Source organism: Eleutherodactylus coqui, chromosome 2 (assembly GCF_035609145.1).
Source record: "Eleutherodactylus coqui strain aEleCoq1 chromosome 2, aEleCoq1.hap1, whole genome shotgun sequence".
Lineage (NCBI taxonomy): Eukaryota > Metazoa > Chordata > Amphibia > Anura > Eleutherodactylidae > Eleutherodactylus > Eleutherodactylus coqui.
The window spans coordinates 244952104-244978423 of NC_089838.1; the positions used below are offsets into that span (position 1 = coordinate 244952104).

The window sequence follows — 26320 nt, forward strand, 5'->3', positions numbered from 1 at the left end:
CTCTGCAGGGTGGCATGGCGCGAGGGGGCGCTTTGGGAAACAGTTGGTGGATTATTCGGTCTGGCCCTGCCTCTACCCCTGGCCACCGCACTGGCTCGGCCTGTGCCCACACCCTGACTTGGGCCTCCGCGTCCTCGCTCGCGTCCACGTCCTCTAGGCCTACCCCTACCCCTCAGTATGCTGTATTACCAGTAGTGCAGAAACAGAACGCTGTAATTAAATGTGCCACTTATTTGCCTGTGGTTGGAGGCTGACTTCGCTTACGGAACGCACAGCAGAGCCAGGAAATAATTTTGCGCAAGCCTGCTGTAACACTTAGCTGGCTGCATATGAATTAGGAGGACAACTACACCCAGCACAGACCCAGTACACTGAGGACAGTCACAGGCAGCCCAAATAGATTTTTTTTCACAAATGTTTTTGGAAAGGCCCACTGCCTATATTCAATAAATATGTCTTCTGTCCCTGCCTCACCACTACTGGCCCTGGAGTATGTAAAATAACTGCAGACTGTTGCACTGTGGACTGGAATACAGCGGTGATGTAACAGCCAACACAGAGCCAGGAAATAATTTTGCGCAAGCCTGCTGTAACACTTAGCTGGCTGCATATGAATTAGGAGGACAACTACCCCCAGCACAGACCCAGTACACTGAGGACAGTCACAGGCAGCCCAAATAGATTTTTTTTCACAAATGTTTTTGGAAAGGCCCACTGCCTATATTCAATAAATATGTCTTCTGTCCCTGCCTCACCACCACTACTGGCCCTGGACTATGTATAATTACTGCAGGGCGCAATGCTCTGCACGGCCGATATACAAAAAAAAAAAAAGTGCAACACTGCAAAAAGCAGGCTCCACACTACTGCACACGGTTAGATGTGGCCCTAAGAAGGACCTTGGGGCTCTTGAAGCCTAAAATAACTCCTAACGCTCTCCCTATAGCAGCTCCACCATCAGCAGCACTTTCCCTGAGCTATGTCAGAATGCATCTGTGGCGAGCCGCGGGAGGGGCCAATTTATATACTCGGGTGACACCTGATCTCGCCAGCCACTCACTGCAGGGGGGTGGTATTGGGCTTGAACGTCGCAGGGGGAAGTTGTAATGCCTTCCCTGTCTTTCTATTGGCCAGAAAAGCGCGCTAACGTCTCAGAGATGAAAGTGAAAGTAACTCGAACATCACGTGGTACTCGTCACGAGTAACGAGCATCTCGAACACGCTAATACTCGAACGAGTATCAAGCTCGGACGAGTACGTTCGCTCATCTCTAGTCTTTACCAAGGTATCGGTGGTTCTAGCAGCAGCCCTTCATCTTCAGGAGATTTGTCTGGTCCCCATCTAGATGACTAGTTTCTGAAATCAATTTAAAGTTTAGTAGGGGACAGCACTCCAGCACAGAACCAACATGGCAAGTACACTAAGAATAAACAAGGACTTACCTGGTGTGTCCAGTATGTTCAAATGGGACAAACCGTCACACCCACAGTCCTGAAGAGCCTTGAACCATCAATGTGAACCAATCAATCACTCCGTCCAACACACAGACATCCACAAATGGAGAATGCTCTAGTTCACCCCACGTATCCTATTTGGCTTCAGTGTAGTAAAGAATATAAACGAAAAAGAACATATATCCCAGCAGTGAAGGTGGTATAAAATTATAAGGCATAGAGCAATATCAGAGACCAACTTACTTCAAAAGGGGTTAGAGGAACACACACTTACCTCTCTTAAAGCAGCTTCCCTCGATCTATTTCAGCAAAACATTTAGATTGTGTTGAACTGCCTACATGATCATGGCTTCCTCATCAAGTGGGAAAAATGTCTATGTATAAATATATCAGGGGTGAATTCAAAGATCTTTCCCATCATCTATGTATACCTAGGACTGTGACTGTAACAAGGGAGCATCCTCTACATCTAGAGGAAAGAAGGGGCCCTTTACTGTAAGAGCAGTGACTATGGAACTCTCTGCTTGAAGATGTGGTGATGGTGAACTCGCTAAAAGAGCTCAAGAGGGGTCATGATGACACCTTTCTTGAGTGTAACAATATTACATGTTATAGTCACTAATTACTGATCCAGCAGTTTTTTCTGAATGCCAGTTTTGGTGTCAGGAAGGATTTTTTTTTCTAAAATGAAGAAAATTGGCTTCTACCTCATGGGGCTTTTTGGCTTCCGAATCAACATTGCAGAATAATAGTCTGAAATGGATGGCCATGTGTCTACTTTTAGCCATACACACTATGTTGCTATATATAATAATACTCCGGGAGTGCATGGTTCCAGGCAGTGTTAGAGTTTTGAAACATAATCTACAGGTAGCTGCTCCTTGGGGACAACCTGATTCTTCAGAGGGTTCAGGTATCCAGATCTGAAGAGGCTACACCTCACAGCATGGATATTGAGAAGCTGAACCTCTCTAATCACCGACTTTCACAAGATGTTGTCAACACTCTACTAGCACCTATTTATGAAGTTCTACACCTGCTGCCTATAATATCTGGATCTGGTTGTGCTCAAGTTGTATGCTTTGCCTTCAGCTGCTGGATTTACTTTAAGGAGGTTTTTAGTCTGGTCCCAAGTGTTATTCCCTAAAAACCCATTTTGCTGTGTCTGATACCTGTTTAAAGTTCACATTTTCAAGCACCCATTTAATAAGGCATTTCTTTAAAAGCATCAAGGTTCTAAGACCTAAAATCTTTTTGAGTCAGTGATATTTTTCAAAATGCAGTATGATGTTGGTATTTCATTTTTTAGGAGTTTATCCAATAGGCTTCTCTAGAAAATTCCAGAAAAAAAGAACATGCTGTATCAAATGTAGCAAAATAAAAAATGCCACCAAAAATGTTTCTTAAAAATGCAATTAAGAACTTATGGTAGTTTTTTAAGCAAAAAAAAAACTATGAAGAAAACACTATGTGAAAGGTGCCTTAGGCTGCATTCAGACGAACGTATATCAGCTCGGTTTTTACGCTGAGCCGATAAACGTTGTCCTCATGTGCAGGGGGGGGGGGAGGATGGAAGAGCCAGGAGCAGGAACTGAGCTCCCGCCCCCTCTCTGCCTCCTCTCTGCCCCTCTGCACTATTTGCAATGGGGAGAGGTGGGCGGGGGGTGGGGCTAAGTCCCGTGAATTAGCCACGCCCCTGCCCCACCTCTCCCTATTGCAAATAGTGCAGAGGGGTGGAGAGGAGGCAGAGAGGGGGCGGGAGCTCAGTTCCTGCTCCTGGCTCTTCCATCCTCCCCCCCCCCTGCACATGAGGACAACGTATATCGGCTCGGCGTGAAAACCGAGCCGATATACGTTCGTGTGAATGCACCCTTATGGAGACATTTTAAACTATGACATTTCTAGCTTAACGTTTGAGCCACAGCTACAGTCCACAAGAGTTACATTGAGATCCATGCATCTTCTGGACTGCAGCTTTGGCTCTGGTCTAAAGGTAGCCATAAACATTAGCTGAATATTGTGTAAACCTGCCATATTCAGTGGTACTGGCTGACCATATAATATTATGGGGGTGAACCGACTCTCTCCGAATGGTAGATGTCAGGGAAAAGAATGGTTGGGCACATTAGACTCCATTATTCCCGATCCTTATAGGAGATACACTGCCATCAAAGGTGTCTGTAAACAGTTTATTCCCTGCGCTCTATTGAAAACACTTGCATACCCAGCTTGGCATATGTTCGGAAGGAATAGCTGCCAGCAGTGACATAGCTAAAGGCTCATGGGCCCGGGTGCAAAAGTTTATCTTGGGGCCCCTCAATGTCTCTTAACCCCTCAACGCAGAGGTGTAACTTGAAGCTCCTGGGCCCCAATGCAAAACCTGTAACAGGGCCTCCAAATATAATGCTTTATTCATAGTACTGGGCTCTCTATATGGAGAAGAGAGGTCTTATAAGCCCCCTAATGCTTCTGGGCCTGGGTGCAAGTGCATCCCCTAGAGTTACACTAGTGGCTGCCAGTCTAACACCTCTCTAAGGTGCATGATCACCATAAGTATAACAAGCCTTGATTTCAAATATTATCTACTTTGCAGTAACACAGGAGAAGCAAACTGTAGGAACCCAGCATCAAATTGCTTCATTAACTTCAATGGGATAGCCATTTATTTCTTGTTGTTTTTGGATAACTCTCCTTTGATGCAAATACCACCAATATAGCTTGTTCTACATATATTGCCATCTTCTACACACCATGTGATGGGAAGATAAGTACAGGTAAAGTACATAAACAAATTACTAAATGTCATTTCACCTACTATTAAACAGGAGGACTGCAAAATATTTGTGCTGCTAAGTTTAATAGTTCTTGGTATAAATCCTGGGACAATAAATATATTATTTTACCATTGAGTCTTAGGTAGACTCAGTTAGTGAATATCGCTGTATTCAACATGAATGTCTAACCAGGTATTTGCTATTAAATGAGTACATTTTATGTTTTATTTTCCCATTGAAATCGTAGTCCAAGCTATTGGACAGTCATGATGTGGTGCACACAAGTGGTTAACTCTGAATATGTGCTGTTCAGGCAGTAGGTCAGGTTACTTGCATTTATGTTCGGAGAAATTCTGCCTACCCTGTTTCTAATTTTGAGATAGTGAGCGAGAAGAAGAAGTTGAACTTATTTGAGTAGTGGAACAGTCATCCTCACACTTTGTTGAGCGTGTGTTGGTGTCTGTGTAGGAGGACTTCTGTGTGACAGACGTTAGGATTACCACAAATGTCACTATGGTCCCATAAACAGGACTTTTCACAGACAGCAAACAAAAATTTCTGGACACTGCAACTTCGGATGGGACACAGCAAGAGTCCTCCACGTTTGTGAATCTCTGCAATGAATAGACAAAGGTGAGTGAGCTCTCTTGTGGTTTTATGTTTCCAGTTCTGCAAAATACAATCAAGGATTCTTTTCAGGCACAGGAGTCACAGGTCACTTGAGTTTTATCTCTTCATTCCCACAGTCCAAACTCTATGAAGTTCAGCATACTATGTGTTAGTGATCTAACAGTCTAAAACAAAATGCTAAGACGTTTGCAGGATACATGAACTATTACAGCAAAGCATATGAAAAAGTTAAGTATTGGACATGCTCAGATCTCTATAAGCATACTCATATGTAGATTGCACAATGTCACATTTCATCAACTTTAAGATCTTTATATTTTTTTACATTTTATATTTCCCTTAATTTACATACAGATAGAGTAATGAATTACACTGTTTGGGATAACCAAACAAGGGTTTGCCTAGAAATCAGGCTGTACAAAAAAAAACTGCTAACATACTGCTCATTTCTGCTCCATTCTTATACAAGAAGATTGATGCAAATCCAATTGCCATCAGCAAATATAGGGTGATTGAAGTAGCTGAATTTTTTGATGGGCCTTTGATGAGAATGAATAGAAAACACTGAATAATTTGTCCTATTATATTCTAGCAAATCACTTATATGGTTAACTTCAAAAACAAATGATGAAGGATGTATTTTAGGTAATAAAGAGACACAAAAAATAATTAGTTAGGATATGATAGAGACAGAGCGGTGACAGCATCAAAGTACTTTACAGCAAGTGGTGAAGCTTTCTGTACAAGTTAGTTACTACTACAGTATCATTTTGCAATCACCAAAGGTACTGGGTTGTTTGAATAGTAGTTGTCAACAGTTGTAACGATGATTGATAGAATTACATATGGGTCTAAAACATGGCTTCTCAATCTTTTTCTATTGAGGTCTCACCAGCCTGAACATGGTGATGCCTAGTTATTACCACTGGTCGTGCTCCATAGCAAAATTTGTAAAAATTACCTCAATTTCACTTCAGAACCCAGTACGGCATTAATGTAAACATAAAAGGAGTTAGCTATGTTACTTAACCAGAGATTGGGGTGACCAGAGAAAGGTTTTTGCACCATATAATCACTTTTGTCAAGACTGCCTCCTTTGATAGAACAAGAAGGCACCTCAAAGTTTTAGAAATAGTAGTCTTGAAGGCCAGGAATGGCTGAAATTCATAATGGTTTAAAACCACCAAGGGGTGAACTTGGTCTGCAATAATATTTAGGTAGGTGATTCTTATAAAAGTGGCATCTCATGAATGCCAGAACCAGTGGTTTACCAGCAAAACGTTGCCTAGAATCCCAAACGCCTCAGCCAGCTTACCTTCTTTCCATAGTACATCCTGGTGCCATCTCTTCCTCAAGTAAGTGGTGCACAAGAACCTTAAATCCACATGATGTAAAGGAAAATGTGATTCATCACACCAGGCTACTGTTTTCCATTGCTTTATGGTCCACTTCTAAAGCTCATGTACCCATTGTAGGTACTTCTGGTGTCAACCTTAACCTTTCCAGAAATTTGTCCTACTGTATATGTTCTGTAGGATTGGACAAAATAGGTTATCACTTGCTCCCCATATGGACCATTGAGCCTTGGACACCCATGATCCTGTTGCCGGTTCAACGGTTGTCATTCCTTCGACCACTTTTGGTAGGTACTGACCATGCATACCAAGAACACCATATAATACCTGTAGCTTTGGAGATATTCTGATCCAGTTGTCTAGCCATTACAATTCATTCTTTGTTAAAGGGCTTGTAGCAGAATTACAAGTTATCCCCTATCCACATAATTTTGGTACGACCCCAAAGTCATTCAAAACCTTATGTTTACCCATATTTCCTGCTTCCAACACATGAACTTCAAGAATTGACTGTTCATGTGCTGTATACTATATGCCATCCATTGACGGGCACCAGTGTAACGGAATAATCAATGTTTTTTTTGGAGTTTATCCATGACATTTTTGTGTGCCTTTTTGGTCAAAAGCGCTGCAGCCAGATGTTACATAGTGTGTAGTGGAAAAATCATTTTGGTTTGCAGAATTTTGTAGTGTTTTTGGTGTCTGTGGTGTTTTTCTTATAATGCAGCATGCTCTGGGTATTACATTTTTTCTACCATTTTTCCCATAGGCTTCTCTATAGAAATTGAAAAAGGCCGATCAGAACACATGTAGAAGGTTATACTAAGTAAAAAACGTCACTAAAACACACCATAAAAAGGCATGACAAAATGCAGCTAATTTTCTCATTGTAGTATTAACAATTTATTTAGGATTTCATGAGCCGATATGACAACATCTGTTGTTGTACAAACTGTGGCTGATGCAGAACTGCAAATTCCAGGCAGAATAAATAAGAAACAGATGGAAAACTGCAGGTTACCTTAGTCTGCAGCCGTCATCCAACTATACTATACACCAACCCTTTAGCTGAAGTCTCTGTGTTTCACTAAGGGACCTTTCACACAGGACAGAATATTCAACAATGCTGTTTTTTCATGACAGCGTTGCAGAATATTCCGTCCTGTTTTAAAGGCCCCTAAGGAATCTCCGCCCTGCTGCGCACGGTGAGGTCAACCGTTGAAATATGCTCTGAGTTTTCTAGCGGATTTCAGCTTACCTAGGCTGCCTAAGCGTACATTCCCATGCTGCAAATACTCTGCAGATGTTCTTTTACCCTGTGCAACTAGTTTTCATGGTTGCCATCTGCGGCTTAGGATGCATTTCACACAGGCAAACTAGACTTGCAATTTTCACAAGTTTTTCAGTAGTAAGAATAGAAAAATTGCATTGCACTCATTTGAAAATTGCACTTACATGCTAGTGCGATGCAATTTTCGTAATGCTTTCATAGGAAATAATGAGTGATTCTTTAACCAAAATTGCACAAAAATAGGACATGCTGCAATTTTCTTATTTTGGATTATGGGTTCGAGAGAAAAATCCCAGGCCTGCAATAACCCACTGATTTTTCCTTACAAATTTTGTCCATATCGCAGTCAGACAGAACTTGCACAGCCCAATTGTTCATGTGAGCACACCCTTATCCATAGCTTTCAGCTGCATTAGGGCTCAGTCACACGGGCGTTTTTACGCGCACATATACGCGGGTAAAAAAAACGCCTGACCCTGTCCATTGCCACCCATACGTTCTATGTTTTGTAGGTGCGATTTTTTTTTTTGACGAACGCAGTACGAACGTTTTTACGCGCCTATATAGGTGCATAAAAACGCCCGTGTGACTGAGCCCTTATGCTGCCAGTTTTGACACAGCCTTTCCACTGCGAAAATCTCAGGTGTTTTCCGTGTGGTCACGAGATTTCCACCCCGTGTGACCCCAGCCTTACAGTTATGAATCTGAGCACTGTTCCCTTTAAGCCAGGCAATACAGAACTGCATCAAATAAATATTAACATACAAGCCCTTTATAATTACCTATAGAACAAAGGGACATATAAAAGGCCATACGTCATGTTGATCTAGGGCAGTGAAGAGATTAAAGGAGTTTTCCAGAAGTAAGCTATTTATGACCTATCCTCAGGATAGGTTATCAATATTTGATCAGTGGGGATCCAACACTCAGGATTCTCACCAATCAGCTGAGTGAAGTAACAGCATGAGAGCGCTGCTGTCACTTCAGTCCATACCATGCACAGTGCCGTACATTGTATAGCAGCCATGCCTGGCATTGCAGCTCAGTCACATTCACTTGGGGCTGAGCTACTCTGAGGTCACGCTATGAATGAACATGACATCACAGACCTAAGAAGAGGCCGCAGCGCTCTCCCCGAGCAGTAGACCCCAACGCTCAACTATTGAGGACCTATCCGGAGGATAGGTCATCAGTAGTTTACTCCCAGTAAACCTGTTTAACGTCTTGTATACCTGGGAATCTATGGCAGTAAATGTGCTAGTGTCAGCATCCCTGGTGACTTGGTGACAAGGGCTGAGATCACATTTGATTAACACTGAGATCGCCTATTTGACTAAAGACTAGTGTCAGGCTTCCTATGTAGCAAAAGCCATAGCAAGTGAACAACGGATGAGTTACAAGAATACAAGAAAAATAATGATATAGTCTGCAGCCTGTCCCGCTTGTCAGAAGACCTGACAAGTCTCCTTTAAAGGGGTTGTGCCGCGCCGAAACGGGTTTTTTTTTTTTTCAATAGCCCCCCCGTTCGGCGCGAGACAAACCCGATGCAGGGATCAAAAAAAAAACCAGATAGTACTTACCCGAATCCCCGCGGTCCGGCATCTTCATACTTACCTTGTGAAGATGGCTGCCGGGATCTTCACCCTCGGTGGACCGCAGGGCTTCAGTGCAGTCCATTGCCGATTCCAGCCTCCTGATTGGCTGGAATCGGCACACGTGACGGGGCGGAGCTACGAGGAGCCGCTCTCCGGCACGAGCGGCCCCATTCAGCAAAGGAGAAGACCGGATTGCGCAAGCGCGTCTAATCGGGCGATTAGACGCTGAAGATTAGACGGCACCATGGAGACGGGGACGCTAGCAACGGAACAGGTAAGTGAATAACTTCTGTATGGCTCATAATTAATGCACAATGTACATTACAAAGTGCATTAATATGGCCATACAGAAGTGCTTACCCCCACTTTGTTTCGCGGGACAACCCCTTTAAGACTAAACAACTATCCAGCTAAGTAACCATAAGAAATTGTATAAACTGATAGGCAAGAGTACAAGCTGGTGACATTTAGAGCAGTATATCCTTTAACAGAATTGTACACAAACTCCCACATCTTCTAAGCATTCAAGCAGATGTCTTTTTTCCTCGGCTTCAAAGAAAAGGTCCTGCATGCAAAACTCTGAGAAGCCACTGCTATTAAATCGCTTTTAATATGGATGAAGCACATCGCTTCAAGCCAGACTCTTGCAATATTCATCCCGTTGATAAAATTCTGCAACTTCCAGCCCCAGTAGTACAGTAAAGGAAATGCAATCCAGTTGGCACAGTTAGATATAGCAAATCAATATAGTGCCCATGCTGCTTCTTGTGTAAGTTGTTTCCCATGTCTGGATGACCTTATTCTACATATGTGTTTATTATATATGAGGATCTGGTCGTAATTCTGTGTTGGCATTGCTTGTACTGGTCTGATGAGTTCCCTGTGTTGGTTCCCAGAATTACATTCGCTCTTGAAAATTTAGAGGCTGGAAACCAACAATAATTTGTAAAACATAGTAAGGGTGGTTTCATACAGTTTTTCTTTGGATGCAGTTTTTTGAGTCAAAGCCAGCAGTGGATTCAAAAGGAACAGGAAATACAGTACAAAGAAATGACTTATACCTCCTACTGGATCCACTTCTGGCTTTGGCTCAAAATAACTGCAGGGCTACGAAAACTGCTACAACCATCACTACTACTAATATACTACTACAACTACTACTAGTACTACTGTTACTAGTTATACTAATACTGCTTCTACTACTACTGCTACTACAACTACAGCTACTACTAATACTGCTATTGCAACTATTACTACTACTACTGCTACTAGTGCTTTACCAACCAAGTGAGCTTTTTGGCAGGCATAGAGATTCCTAATGAACTTTGACCTAAAAGCCAAACTTAGACCAGTTTTACACAAGGGTAATATGGGCACATTCACACTCCCATATCATGGCCACAGGTCCAGGCTTGAGTGTGGAATCCCTATGATGCGTCGATTTTTAGTCATTAGACTGCCAATGTAATCACATTAGCAGCGTAGAAATGCGCTCATAGCACATATATCATCACAGCCTCATTACTGCCTTGTACTCAGTGGTGTTTGCATCTTGGCCATGATTGGCTCGAAATCGGAACACCCCACTAAGTATGAGGTCTCATGGGCAGTGTTCAGTGACAAGTTACATAACAAGTTAAAAGATATGAGTTCACCTACAAGGACATCGCTCTGTAGTTTGTAACTACTGCATATGAGATGTGAGCTTATGAGCCAGAGAAAATAACCTGTAATGATTTATAATATTAGAAAAATATGTCTCCTATCTTCCAGAAACACTGCCCCTCTTATCCATTGGCTGTCTCTGGCATTGCAGCTAAGCCACAATTAACTGAGAATGAGCTACAAGTGGTAGTAATAGTTACAGTAGCAGTATTGATTGTAGCAGTAGTAGTAGTACTACTAACAGTAGTAGTTGTAGTAGCAGTTTTAGTAGTACTAGTCGTAGTTGTAGTAGTAGTATTAGAAATAGTTTGTAGTAGCAGTATTAATAATATAAGTAGCTGAAGTAGCATTTGTAGTAGCAGTAATTGTAGTAGTATTAGTTGTAGCAATATTAATAGTACTTGTAGTAGTAGTAATAGTTGCAGTAGCATTATTAGTAGTACTAGTAACAGTAGTAGTAGTGATAGTTGTTGCAGCAGTTTCAGTAGTAGTAGTTTTAATATTAGTAAAAATAGTAGTATTAGTTGTATTAGTTGTAGTAGTAGTAGTATTAGTAGCAATAGCTGCAGTATTAATAGTACTAGTAGCAGTAGTAATAGTAGTGGTAGTAGTATTAGTTGTAGCAGTTTTAGTAGCACTAGCAGTAGTTGTAGCAGAAGTAGTAATAGTTGCAGTAGCAGTATTAGTAGTACTAGTTGTTGCAGCAGTTTCAGTAGTAGTAGTTAGCAATTTTAGTATTAGTAGCAGTAGTATTAGTAGTTGTTGTAGTAGTATTAGTAGTGGTAAGGCTACCTGCACATGGGCAGATTTGCATTTCGGAATCCAGAGGAGGTGTCCACCTCCGCATTCCGCAGCAAATACCGTCCATAGCATGCTATAGCAAAGCGCGATTTCCTCTATACAAGCAGAAATAGATACAATTTTCCACTTGCGGGGGAGAAATCGCAGCATGCTGCATTTCTGTGTGGATACCACATGGATGGCTTCCATTGAAGTCAATGAAAGCCATCCAACCCGTGGCAATGACAACGCTGGAAGAGCAGGGACTTGAAAAAAATAAGTACTGCACATGTCTGTCAGCTTGCTGTGTGGACCATCAGCAGTATAGTTAGTTAAGGTAAACGCGGATGATGGATTCCGCTGCAGGATTCTGCATGCGGAATCCAACACAGCTGTGTGAGGGCCGGCCTAATAGTTGTAGAAGCAGTATTAATAGTAGTAGTAGTAGCAGTAGTAATACTAGTTGTAGTAGTAATAGTTGTTGTAGCAGTTTTAGTAGCATTAGTAGTAGTTATAGTAATAGTTGTAATAGCAGTATTTATAGTAGCAGTATTAGCAGTTGTTGTAGTATTATTAGTAGTAGTATTAGTTGTAGTAACAGTTAGAGATGAGCGAGCACCAAAATGCTCGGGTGCTCGTTACTCGGGACGAAATTTTCGCAATGCTCGAGGGTTCGTTTCGAGTAACGAACCCCATTGAAGTCAATGGGCGACCCGAGCATTTTTGTATATCGCCGATGCTCGCTAAGGTTTTCGTTTGTGAAAATCTGGGCAATTCTACAAAGTGATGGGAACGACACAGCAACGGATAGGGCAGGCGAGGGGCTACATGGTGGGCTGCATCTCAAGTTCCCAGGTCCCACTATTAAGCCACAATAGCGGCAAGAGTGCCCCCCCCCCCCGCACTGTCAGCGTAAAGATCGTTCTCCTCTGCCATAGCAGTAACAGCTGTGGCAGAGAAGAATGATGTTAGCCCATTGAATTCAATGGAGCCGGCAATACAGCAGGTTCCACTGAAAGCAATGGGCTGCCGGCGATCGCAGGATGAATTGTCGGGAAGGGGTTAAATATATAAACCCCTCCCTGCAATTCATCCAGAAATGTGTTACAATAAAAATATATACCGGCGTATAAGGCAACGGGGCGTATAAGACGACCCCCCAACTGTCACCTTATACGCCGGCAATACAGTGGAGCAAAGAATAAAAATCATTACTTACTTCTTCTGACGTTCTGCGGCGCTCCTGCAGGCTGTCGCTCCCTCCTGGTCCACAGCAGAGTATTGCTTTCTGGACGCAGGGCTTGAAATCCCCGCCTCCAGAAACACAGCCAATCACAGCCATTCAATGACATCATTGTCATTGGCTGTGATTGGCTGAAGGCACGTGTGTTTCTGGAGGCGGGGATTTAAAGCCCTCCGTAGAGAAATCAATGATCTGCCGGGAACCAGGAGGGAGCAACAGCCTGCAGGAGCACCGCATAACACCAGGAGGGAGTGACAGCCTGCAGGAGCGCCGCAGAACGTGAGAAGAAGTAAGTAATGATTTTTATTCTTTGCTCCACTGTATTGCCGGCGTATAAGGTGACAGTTGGGGGGGTCGTCTTATACGCCCCGTCGCCTTATACGCCGGTATATATTTTTATTGTAACACATTTCTGGATGAATTGCAGGGAAGGGGTTATATATTTAAGCCCTTCTCGACAATTCATCCTGCAATCGCCGGCAGCCCATTGCTTTCAGTGGAACCTGCTGTATTGCTGGCTCCATTGAATTCAATGGGCAAACATCGTTCTTCTCTGCCACAGCTGTTACAGCTGTGGCAGAGAAGAAGGATTTGTCTTCTATATGTTCTCAATGGGGTCGGCGCATATAGAGAAGATTTATGGCCTTAAGAAGGACCGTTGGGGTTCTTGAAACCTAAAATACTCCTAACACTCTCCCTATAGCAGCTCCAACACGATAGCACTTTCCCTGAACTAATGTCAGAATGCATCTGAGGCGAGCCGCGGGAGGGGCAGATTTCAATACTCGGGTGACACCTAATCTCGCCAGCCACTCACTGCAGGGGGGTGGTATAGGGCTTGAACGTTGCAGGGGGAAGTTGTAATGCCTTCCCTGTCTTTCAATTGGCCAGAAAAGCGCGCTAACGTCTCAGAGATGAAAGTGAAAGTAACCCGAACATCGCGTGGTACTCGTTACGAGTAACGAGCATCCCGAACACCCTAATATTCGCCCGAGCATCAAGCTCGGACGAGTACGTTCGCTCATCTCTAGTAACAGTGTTACCGTGTTTCCCAGAAAAAAAAAACCACTGTCTTATATTTACTTTGCCCCAAAAAGGACACAGTGTCTTATTTTCGGGGGGAAAGCCTTGTACTTATCTGGTCCACGGCGTCCCGATGGTGTCCGGCGGCATCCTCCTCATCTCACAGATGCCTTCTGCTGGTGACGGGGCTTTGAATACCCCGCCTCCTGCAAAGCGAGCGCTATGATTGGCTAATCGAGCGCTGGCAGCCAATAATAGCCAGCGCTCAATGAGCCAATCACACCTATTCAGTGATGTCATTCACTGAGACGGAGGAGGACGCCGCGCCGCTGCAGTGCCGCCGGAGACCATAGGGATGCCGTGGACCGCGTGAGTATAGATTTTTTTGGCGGGGCACCCGAGATAGGTCCTATTTTCAGGGGAGGCCTTATATTTCAAGCCTCCCCCGAAAACTCAATAGGTCTTTCTATTGGGGTAGGACCTATTTTCAGAGAAACACAGTAATAGTACTAGCAGCAGTAGTAATAGTAGTTGTAGTAGTAATAGTTGCAGAAGTAGTATTAGTAGTAGCAGTATTAGTAGTAGTAGCAGTAGTAATAGTGGCTGTATTAGTAATATTAGCAACAATAGTAGCTGTAGTAGCAGTGTTAGTGGTAATAGTAGCAGTAGTAGCTGTAGCAGCAGTATTAGTAGTAGCAGTAGTATTGCCATTAGTAGCCATACTATGGAATTCACTTTGAAGTGTTGTTCTTTCCTATTTTTGTAAACATGTAGAATGGTGTCATTCAGGATTAGGAAAAAGTGTTTATTTTTTTTCTAGAAACAGTAGCATACATGTCCATCACAGACCCTTTCCTTTTATTCAGGACTACCCTTAAGACTGAGTTCACACAGGACGGATTTGCTATGGAATTTCCATGCGGATTGTCAGGACAGAAATTCCACATGCAGCTCCCAATCCCGGGATTAGCCAGCAAAGTGGGTGAGATTTTGCAAAAATCACAAAAAACTAGTTATAGCATTGGTTGCTGCAGATAATTCCCTCTTCAAATACTGTAATTTCCGCTTTAGTACCCTAGCTGCATATCTCTAAAGGAGAAAGCAGCCATCCTCGGTAATTACTATATGGTGCCATCTAGAGTTTACAATGCAAAAAACTTTACACCTTCTATCTCTGAAGTTTCCTCCATTAGGTAAACATGGACTATAGATCCTTTTACATGGAATGATTATCGTTCAAAAAAATCCTTGGATTGTTCAGATTTGAATTATAATAGTTCAGTTTGAACGCAGCTAACGATTGAATGATGAACAATACTTGTATGCTTATCGTTCGTCATTCCTTTTCTGCAGGCATGAAAATCATCATTGGTTCATTCGACAGTTGTTCAGTTTAAACACCAATCGTTCATTTGTTCTCATTCACTGATACAGAGAACTGAATGACTGAATGATCCTGTTTAAAAAAATAAATAAACGATTTATCTTTGTGTTTAAACTGACCGCCCAAGCAAACAAGCAAACTGTGTAATCCTTTGCTTGTTCGCGCAGGCGAATAATTTCTCGCTATCTGTAAGAGTATCCTAACAAAACATAAGAGATTTATAAGTAAAGATTAGACACAAGATATTGCAAACACAAGAATTAGATATGGGAAATATAAACTCATCTATATTAATACAACATAAGAAGTAGACAAAAATATTACAAATATAATGTACGTGTCACATGACTAGTAGATACAGGGAAATATAGTATGTAAAGGCTATGAGAACCTTTGTGCATGAAAAATCAATATTTACATATCTTACTAAGTTCCTGCAAAAAAAATGATTCACTTTTGGTTTTTTTGCATTGCATTTTCTTTCTTATTCATTTAGAAAGACTCATACTTTATTTGCAATATCTCCTACATTCAAGTTTCTAGCTAAGGGGAGTTACCAGTATTGATCAGCTGCTCTCATGAGTGCACTCAAGCTCAGCTCTGCCTCTTTGAGAGACTGTGTAGCATAACCATGCTCACTCAATACTACACAGCTATCTCCCTTCCATCTCATCCTCTCTCTAAGTCTGATCCCCTTCACTGATAAGTGCGAAAAAAAACCACCCGCAGTGTATTACAGCCCTCTGCAATAGTAGCTTTCTCTGTTCTCTTCTCCGTCCTCCTGATCTCCTCCAGCATCCTACCACGCTGTCATACAGCCCTCTGTAATAGCTCAGTGGAAAGGCAGTTAATGCATGTAAACAACAGGGAATCAGGCTAGGGGGAAGAGCTGTCAGTTTACTAAGAATTTTCTAAGATTTTAGTCCTCTAGTGTGTACTGCCTTGAAAAACAATGCATGCATAGAAATCAAACAATCAACATTTTTAATGAAAACCAATTACAAAAAGTCTTAATTTCCAAAAACACATTGGTTAGAAGAAAAAAAAAAAAATAAAGAGTACAAAGGTGTACATACAGGGGCGTAACTATAAAGGATGCAGGGGATGCGGTTGCACCCGGGCCCAGGAGCCTTAGGGGGCCCATAAGGCCTCTCTTCCCAATATAGGGAACCCAGTACTATGAGTAAAGCATTATAGTTGGGGGCCCTGTTACAGGTTTTGCATCAGGGCCCGGGACCTTCAAGTTACGCTTCTGTGTACATAGCTTTTAACAACCCAGGAAATAATTGCCAGGCTTTTGCATGGTCGCCTTTACAACATCTTGAATGTCCCTGGTGAAAACTCCTGAAAACGTTTCAACTTCTTCTGGCAATATTAACTTTATCAACAGTGTTCATCACTCTGTACAGCATAAACAGATTCATTCTTCTGCTTACGTTTGAACTTTTCAAAGCACAAGGTTTACCAAACAGTATATTAAGTGCAGATGTGTAATCTGTAGAGATGAGCGAACGTACTCGTCCGAACTTGATATTCGTTCGAGTATTAGCGTGTTCGAGATGCTCGTTACTAGAGGCGAGCACCACGCGATGTTCGAGTTACTTTCACTTTCATCTCTGAGACGTTAGCGCGCTTCTCTGGCCAATAGAAAGACAGGGAAGGCATTACAACTTCCCCCTGCGACGTTCAAGCCCTATACCACCCCCCTGCAGTGAGTGGCTGGAGAGATCAGGTGTCACCCGAGTATATAAATCGGCACCTCCCGCGGCTCGCCACAGATGCATTCTGACAGAGATCAGGGAAAGTGCTGCTGATGCCGGAGCTGCTATAGTGAGAGTGTTAGGATTGATTTTAGGCTTCAAGAACCACAACGGTCCTTCTTAGGGCCACATCTGACCGTGTGCAGTACTGTTGAGGCTGCTTTTTGCAGTGTTGCACTTTTTTTTTTTTTTTGTATATCGGCCGTGCAGAGCATTGCGTCCAGAGCATTGCGTCCTGCAGTAATTTTACATAGTCCACGGCCAGTAGTGGTGGTGAGGCAGGGACAGTGAAAGACATATCCAGTCTATATAGGCAGTGGGCTTTTCCCAAAAAATTTGGGAAAAAAAATCTATTTGGGCTGCCTGTGACCATCTTGACTGTACTGCGTCTCTGCTGGGGGTAGTTGTCCTAATTCATACGCAGCCAGCTAAGTGTTACAGCAGGCTTGCGCAAAATTCTTTCCTGCCTCTGCGTTGCCTCTTACATCACCGCTGTCATCCTGTCCAGAGTGAAACAGTCTGCAGTAATTTTACATAGTCCACGGCCAGTAGTGGTGGGGAGGCAGGGACAGTGAAAGACATATCCAGTCTATATAGGCAGTGGGCTTTTCCCAACAAATTTGGGAAAAAAAATCTATTTGGGCTGCCTGTGACCGTCCTGACTCTACTGCGTCTCTGCTGGGGGTAGTTGTCCCAATTCATACGCAGCCAGCTAAGTGTTACAGCAGGCTTGCACAAAATTCTTTCCTGCCTCTGCGTTGCCTCTTACATCACCGCTGTCATCCTGTCCAGAGTGAAACAGTCTGCAGTAATTTTACATAGTCCACGGCCAGTAGTGGTGGTGAGGCAGGGACAGTGAAAGACATATCCAGTCTATATAGGCAGTGGGCTTTTCCAAAAAAGATGTGGGAAAAAAAATCTATTTGGGCTGCCTGTGACCGTCCTGACTGTACTGCGTCTCTGCTGGGGGTTGTTGTCCTAATTCATACGCAGCCAGCTAAGTGTTACAGCAGGCTTGCGCAAAATTCTTTCCTGCCTCTGCTGTGCGTTCCGTAAGCGAAGTCAGCCTCCAACCACAGGCCAATAAGCGGCACATTTAATTACAGCGTTCTGTTTCTGCACTACTGGTAATACAGCATGCTGAGGGGTAGGGGTAGGCCTAGAGGACGTGGACGCGGGCGAGGACGCGGAGGCCCAAGTCAGCTCCTGATCCAGGTGTAACGCAGCGGACTGCTGCGGGATTAGGAGAGAGGCACGTTTCTGGCGTCCCCACATTCATCTCACAATTAATGGGTCCACGCGGTAGACCTTTATTAGAAAATGAGCAGTGTGAGCAGGTCCTGTCGTGGATGGCAGAAAGTGCATCCAGCAATCTATCGACCACCCAGACTTCTACGCCGTCCACTGCTGCAACTCTGAATCCTCTGGCTGCTGCTCCTCCTTCCTCCCAGCCTCCTCACTCCATTACAATGACACATTCTGAGGAGCAGGCAGACTCCCAGGAACTGTTCTCGGGCCCCTGCCCAGAATTGGCAGCAATGGTTCCGAATCCTCTCCCACTGGAGGAGTTTGTTGTGACCGATGCCCAACCTTTGGAAAGTTCCCAGGGTCCGGGGGATGAGGCTGGGGACTTCCGGCAACTGTCTCAAGAGCTTTCAGTGGGTGAGGAGGACGATGACGATGAGACACAGTTGTCTATCACTCAGGTAGTAGTAATTGGAGTAAGTCCGAGGGAGGAGCGCACAGAGGATTCGGAGGAAGAGCAGCAGGACGATGAGGTGACTGACCCCACCTGGTTTGCTACGCCTACTGAGGACAGGTCTTCAGAGGGGGAGGCAAGTGCAGCAGGGCAGGTTGGAAGAGGCAGTGCGGTGGCCAGGGGTAGAGGCAGGGCCAGACCGAATAATCCACCAACTGTTTCCCAAAGCGCCCCCTCGCGCCATGCCACCCTGCAGAGGCCGAGGTGCTCAAAGGTCTGGCAGTTTTTCACTGAGAGTGCAGACGACCGACGAACAGTGGTGTGCAACCTTTGTCGCGCCAAGATCAGCCGGGGAGCCACCACCACCAGCCTCACCACCACCAGCATGCGCAGACATATGATGGCCAAGCACCCCACAAGGTGGGACGAAGGCCGTTCACCGCCTCCGGTTTGCACCGCTGCCTCTCCCCCTGTGCCCCAACCTGCCACTGAGATCCAACCCCCCTCTCAGGGCACAGGCACTACCGTCTCCTGGCCTGCACCCACACCCTCACCTCCGCTGTCCTCGGCCCCATCCACCAATGTCTCTCAGTGCACTGTCCAGCCGTCGCTAGCGCAAGTGTTGGAGCGCAAGCGCAAGTACGCCGCCACGCACCCGCACGCTCAAGCGTTAAACGTGCACATAGCCAAATTTATCAGCCTGGAGATGCTGCCGTATAGGGTTGTGGAAACGGAGGCTTTCAAAGGTATGATGGCGGCGGCGGCATCGCGCTACTCAGTTCCCAGTCGCCACTTTTCCCGATGTGCCGTCCCAGCCCTGCACGACCACGTCTCCGGCAACATTGTACGCGCCCTCACCAACGCGGTTACTGCCAAGGTCCACTTAACAACGGACACGTGGACAAGCACAGGCGGGCAGGGCCACTACATCTCCCTGACGGCACATTGGGTGAATTTAGTGGAGGCTGGGACAGAGTCAGAGCCTGGGACCGCTCACGTCCTACCCACCCCCAGAATTGTGGGCCCCAGCTCGGTGTTGGTATCTGCGGCGGTGTATGCTTCCTCCACTAAACCACCCTCCTCCTCCTCCTCCTCCTACGCAACCTCTGTCTCGCAATCAAGATGTGTCAGCAGCAGCACTGCGCCAGCAGTCGGTGTCGTGTGGCACGGCAGCACAGCGGTGGGCAAGCATCAGCAGGCCGTGCTGAAACTACTCAGCTTAGGAGAGAAGAGGCACACGGCCCACGAACTGCTGCAGGCTCTGACAGAGCAGACCGACCGCTGGCTTGCGCCGCTGAGCCTCCAACCGGGCATGGTCGTGTGTGACAACGGCTGTAACCTGGTGGCGGCTCTGCAGCTCGGCAGCCTCACGCACGTGCCATGCATGGCCCACATCTTTAATTTGGTGGTTCAGCGCTTTCTGAAAAGCTACCCACGCTTGCCAGACCGGCTCGGAAAGGTGCGCCGGCTCTGCGCACATTTCCGCAAGTCCCACACGGACGCTGCCACCCTGCGCACCCTGCAACATCGGTTTCATCTGCCAGTGCACCGACTGCTGTGCGACGTGCCCACACGGTGGAACTCTACGCTCCCTCCACATGTTGGCCAGGCTCTATGAGCAGCGTAGAGCTATAGTGGAATACCAACTCCAACATGGGCGGCGCAGTGGGAGTCAGCCTCCTCAATTCTTTACAGAAGAGTGGGCCTGGTTGGCAGACATCTGCCAGGTCCTTGGAAACTTTGAGGAGTCTACCCAGATGGTGAGCGGCGATGCTGCAATCATTAGCATCACCATTCCTCTGCTATGCCTCTTGAGAAGTTCCCTGCAAAGCATAAAGGCAGACGCTTTGCGCTCGGAAACAGAGGCGGGGGAAGACAGTATGTCGCTGGATAGTCAGAGCACCCTCCTGTCTATATCTCAGCGCGTTCAGGAGGAGGAGGACAAGCATGAGGAGGATGAGGAGGAGGGGGAAGAGACAGCTTGGCCCACTGTTGAGGGTACCCATGCTGCTTGCCTGTCATCCTTTCAGCGTGTATGGCAGGAGGAGGAGGAGGATCCTGAAAGTGATCTTCCTAGTGAGGACAGCCATGTGTCGCATACAGGTACCCTGGCACACATGGCTGACTTCATGTTAGGATGCCTTTCTCGTGACCCTCGCGTTACACGCATTCTGGCCACTACGGATTACTGGGTGTACACACTGCTCGACCCACGGTATAAGGAGAACCTTTCCACTCTCATACCCGAAGAGGAAAGGGGTTCGAGAGTGATGCTATACCACAGGACCCTGGCGGACAAACTGATGGTAAAATTCCCATCCGACAGAGCTAATGGCTGAAGGCGCAGTTCCGAGGGCCAGGTAGCAGGGGAGGCGCGGAGATCAGGCAGCATGTACAGCACAGGCAGGGGAACACTCTCTAAGGCCTTTGACAGCTTTCTGGCTCCCCAGCAAGACTGTGTCATCGCTCTCCAGTCACGGCTGAGTCGGCGGGAGCACTGTAAAAGGATGGTGAGGGAGTACGTAGCCGATCGCACGACCGTCCTCCGTGACGCCTCTGCCCCCTGCAACTACTGGGTGTCGAAGCTGGACACGTGGCCTGAAATCGCGCTATATGCCATGGAGGTGCTTGTTTGTCCTGCGGCTAGCGTCTTGTCAGAGAGGGTGTTTAGTGCGGCTGGGGGAATCATCACAGATAAGCGTACCCGCCTGTCAACCGACAGTGCCGACAGGCTTACACTCATCAAGATGAACAAAGCCTGGATTTCCCCAGACTTCTCTTCTCCACCAGCGGACAGCAGCGATACCTAAACAATACGTAGGCTGCACCCGCGGATGGAAGCATTGTTCTCTATCACCATCAAAAACGTGGACCTTTTAGCTTCATCAATCTGTGTATAATATTCATCCTCCTCCTCCTGAAACCTGACGTAATCACGCAGAACGGGCAATTTTTCTTAGGCCCACAAGGCTCAGTCATATAATTTTTGTAAACAATTTTTATACGCTTCAATGCTCATTAAAGCGTTGAAACTTGCACCTGAACCAATTTTTATTTTAACTGGGCTGCCTCCAGGCCTAGTTACAAATTAAGCCACATTAACCAAAGCGATTAATGGGTTTCACCTGCCCTCTTGGTTGGGCATGGGCAATTTTTCTGATGTACATTAGTACTGTTGGTACACCAATTTTTTGGGGCCCTCGCCTACAGTGTAATCCAATTAATTTTTTGCCCACCTGCATTAAAGCTGACGTTACATCAGCTGTGCTGGGCACTGCAATGGGATATATTTATGTACCGCCGGTGGCTTCCTGGCACCCACCCATGCTGTCGGTCCACACGGAGTTGTAACTGCATGTGTCCACTTCTAAAGAACCCCAGTCTGACTGGGGCATGCAGTGTGGGCCGAAGCCCACCTGCATTAAACATGACATTACCTCAGCTGTGATGGGCAATGCAATGGGATATATTTATATACCGCCGGTGGGTTCCAGGGAGCCACCCATGCTGTCGGTCCACACGGAGTTGTAACTGCATGTGTCCACTTCTAAAGAACCCCAGTCTGACTGGGGCATGCAGTGTGGGCCGAAGCCCACCTGCATTAAACATGACATTACCTCAGCTGTGATGGGCAATGCAATGGGATATATTTATGTACCGCCGGTGGCTTCCTGGCACCCACCCATGCTGTCGGTCCACAGGGATTTCACAATAGGGAGTTGTACCTGCCTGTGTCTATGAGTTAAAAACCCCGGTCAAGTTGGGGCATGCAGTGTGGGCCGAAGCCCACCTCCATTTAATCTGACGTTAGCTCTGCTGTCCAGGGCACTGCAATGGGATACATTTATGTACAGCCGGTGGGTTCCAGGGAGCCACCCATGCTGTGGGTGCACACGGAATTCCCATTGCGGAGTTGCACCTGCCTGTGACTATTCATAAAAAAACGCGGTCTGACTGGGGCATGCAGACACCTTGACAGAATAGTGTGTGGCACATAGGTTCCCCATTGCTATGCCCACGTGTGCAGCTCCTGATGGCGGTGGCACAGGATTATATTTCTCATTGCTTCTGTACAGCATTGTGGGCTATCGCCCCGCCCCTTTTTAAGAGGGTCGCTGCCTAGCCGTGCCAACCCTCTGCAGTGTGTGCCTGCGGTAGCTCCTCATGGCAGACGCACTTATAAATAGACATGAGGGTGGTGTGGCATGAGGGCAGCTGAAGGCTGCGCAGGGACACTTTGGTGTGCGCTGTGGACACTGGGTCGTGCGGGGGTGGGGGTTGGGCAGCATGTAACCCAGGAGAAGTGGCAGCGGAGTGTCATGCAGGAAGTGATTGTGCTTTGTTGGAGGTAGTGTGGTGCTTAGCTAAGGTATGCATTGCTAATGAGGGCTTTTCAGAAGTAAAAATTGTTGGGAGGGGGGGCCCACTCTTGCCGCTATTGTGGCTTAATATTGGGACCTGGGAACTTGAGATGCAGCCCAACATGTAGCCCCTCGCCTGCCCTATCCGTTGCTGTGTCGTTCCCATCACTTTCTTGAATTGCCCCGATTTTCACAAATGAAAACTTTAGCGAGCATCGGCGATATACAAAAATGCTCGGGTCGCCCATTGACTTCAATGGGGTTCGTTACTCGAAATGAACCCTCGAGCATCGCGAAAATTTCATCCCGAGTAACGAGCACCCGAGCATTTTGGTGCTCGCTCATCTCTAGTAATCTGCAGTTTTATACATAGGCTTTTCCCTCCAAACTTGCCTCTCTGTAGAGAACTATCATCTAGAGAGAGGAAGAATCATAGCCATTTCTAGCTTTTCTATCACTTTTATGCATTTTTAGGTAGGTTTCACACCTGTCTACTTCCATAACATGTCTACCATTTTTTCGCGAAAGAGGAAAGATGAAATAGGTCTTACTACAGATCCATTTGTTAAATCAGTTCTATCACATCCACTAATTAAACTAAAACAGACACAACATCAAAACCTGCAGGTCAACGAATAAAACGGATCTGTAATTTCTGCTTCAATCTATCAGTATTCTCTTTTTTACTACATCCATGTTTTTTACATTTTTAGGCAAAGAAACAATGGATACCAATAAATTTATATGCAGGTTGAATAGGTAAGGGATAAGTGCATATATTGTGCAACATATTTGGGGGTTGCCTCACGTTGACAGGATACTTAAAGGGGTTGACAACTTAATCAGTAATATTTGCAAATGTGTATTAAACACATATTTGTGTCACTTACTAATAAGTCTTTAATATAGATGAGCGAACGTACTCGTTTAGGGCGATTTCGCAATTGAGCACCACTTTTTTCGAGTAACTGACTACTCGGGTGAAAAGATTCGGGGGGCGCCAGGGGTAAGCGGGGGTTGCAGAGGGGAGTGGGAGGGGGGGAGAGAGAGAGAGAGCTCCCACCTGTTCCCCACTGCTACCCCCCACTCCACCACGCCGCCCCCCCTAGCGAGCCCAGAATCTTTTCGCCAGAGTAGTCAGTTACTCGAAGAAAGCGGTGCTCGATTGCGAAATCGCCCTAAACGAGTACGTTCGCTCATCTCTAGTCTTTAATTAATATTTTGTGCCATTGTCTTTACTATTGAATTGCGCCTCCGGTTCAGCCAGCCTTCTGTCCCGCTTGGATGCTGCTCCTGTTCATAAGATGGTTGTAAATGGATAGGCAAGTGACCAACACATCATCATGTCTCCTCCTTTGATAAACAGTGCACATGAATCCAGACGTCCAAGGCCTTGTCATGCACAGATGAAAAATGCACTGCAGTACCATAAAGACCCCAAACTAGCTGAATTTTTGAGTGGTGTCCTTGCTCTCCCCAACTACAGATGTTAGGGGAAAAAAAGGTCACGATGTTCTCAAGCAATAAGCTAACACCAATTGCGCATGCGTATAAGGGATCAGTAGGAACAGCTATCAGACGACAGTTATCTAAAGTGTAAAGAAAGAACATTGTATTCTTACAACTATGTGAAGTTTTGTAGATCTGCTTCTAGAACTGAAGTTTGGCTCTGCAGGCATATAATCTTCCACTAAAAAGAATATATCAGGCTGATGCATATGTTATCTTTTTCCAAAGGTGTACTGTACACATCAGCTATACAGTAACAGACTGGTTTGTCAAAGTGGAGAACAAGTGCTGAAGATTTGGATGGATGCAGCTTGCAACCTTTGTTCCAACTAGTTAAAGTTTTACAAGCTAACTGAACTGAAGTGTAAACGTCTACCTCTGGATTGTGAGCAGGTATAAAAAGGACAGCATTTCTGTTTCCTGTCCCTATTGTACCAGCTGGAACAATGGCAAAAGGCTTCTATGTGAGCAAGCTCGTGGCCTTTGTTGGCATCTTCTTTTCCATAGCTGCTGTGGCTACAATAATTGCTCTTGCAGTTGTTTATTCGAATGAGAAGTCCAATAATAACAAGGCAGAAAATGGAGAAGCCACTACCACTGTTTCTACTGTTTCTACGTCCACAGCATTAGATGGTCCTACAACCCCTGCATCTAATGAATTATGGGATCGATATCGGCTTCCACATCATCTGATACCACAACACTATAATGTAGACCTTAGACCCGTTTTAACAAAAAATGAGAATGGACTCTACGTCTTTAATGGGGTCAGCGAAGCCTACTTCACATGTAGGGCGGCTACAAAACATGTCATTATCCACAGCAAAAACCTCAATTATACCAATCCTCCAAAGCTCACCGATGAATACAATACGGTTATCGACTACGAAAAACACTTTTTCTCAACCAAGACCGATTTTTTAATACTGGAGCTCAAAGGAGAACTGGAAACTTTAAAAAAGTATATACTTCACACAGAGTTCATTGGAGAACTGGCAGCTGATCTGGCAGGATTTTACCGCAGTGAATATGTAGAAGATGGTGAGACCAAGTAAGTAACATAATATAACATGATAATTAAATGAATACAAATTACTACAATTCTATCTATCTAATCTCTTTATCCACCTACTCATTGCATATTGCCCATAGGAGATTACTACTGCTTGTGTCGTGCTCTAAAAGCTTTCCCCCAAATGAATGAGGAATACAATCAATAAATATTAGGTTAGGTTGTTACATGTTCTGGGTTTTTTTGGATCTTTTTTAATATAATAATGTTTTTTTATTTATTTTTTCTTACTTATCATAGGGAAAGAACAGCATATCCATGTACTCAGTACATACATCACATTTTACACATCAAAAAAGAACAATCTAGGTGTACCTTGACCTACTTTTGCGATCTCACACGCTTGTAAAAATGCTGCGTTTTCCGCTGCGTTGTCATGCGTTTTTGACAGTGTGTTGACTGCATTTTCAGCTGCGTTTTCAGCACAGCTATAAACGCAGCCAAGCAAACTAACAATGCCAAAACTGAAAAAACGCTGAAAACACACACCATTCATTTCAATGGGCAAAGCATCGCGTTTTAAAACGCAGAAACGTATGAAAATAGAACAAAAAACGCTTGAAAAGCGCTGCATTAAAAATGCTTTTCTGAGAAACCCCTTTGAAATTAATGGTAGTGATTGACAACGCTTAACGTTGCGCTGAAAACACAGAAAAAATGCCTGTGTGAGAGCTGCCTTATCCACCTTATTCTGCAAATTCATAAAGTTTGTAGCCTTCATCATG

At 45.1% G+C, this 26320-nt stretch overlaps 1 protein-coding gene across 1 annotated transcript in view; it reads left to right on the forward strand.

The window, feature by feature from the left end:
• Positions 1 to 4622: 4622 nt before the first annotated feature.
• LOC136612426 (aminopeptidase N-like) overlaps positions 4623 to 26320 on the forward strand; it is a 63701-nt gene continuing 42003 nt past the window's right edge. Inside the window, exons 1-2 of the mRNA XM_066592773.1 lie at positions 4623 to 4861; positions 24752 to 25574. Of these exons, the coding sequence (XP_066448870.1) occupies positions 24970 to 25574 (605 nt within the window). The 5' untranslated portion in view covers positions 4623 to 4861; positions 24752 to 24969. The remainder of the gene's footprint in view (positions 4862 to 24751; positions 25575 to 26320) is intronic.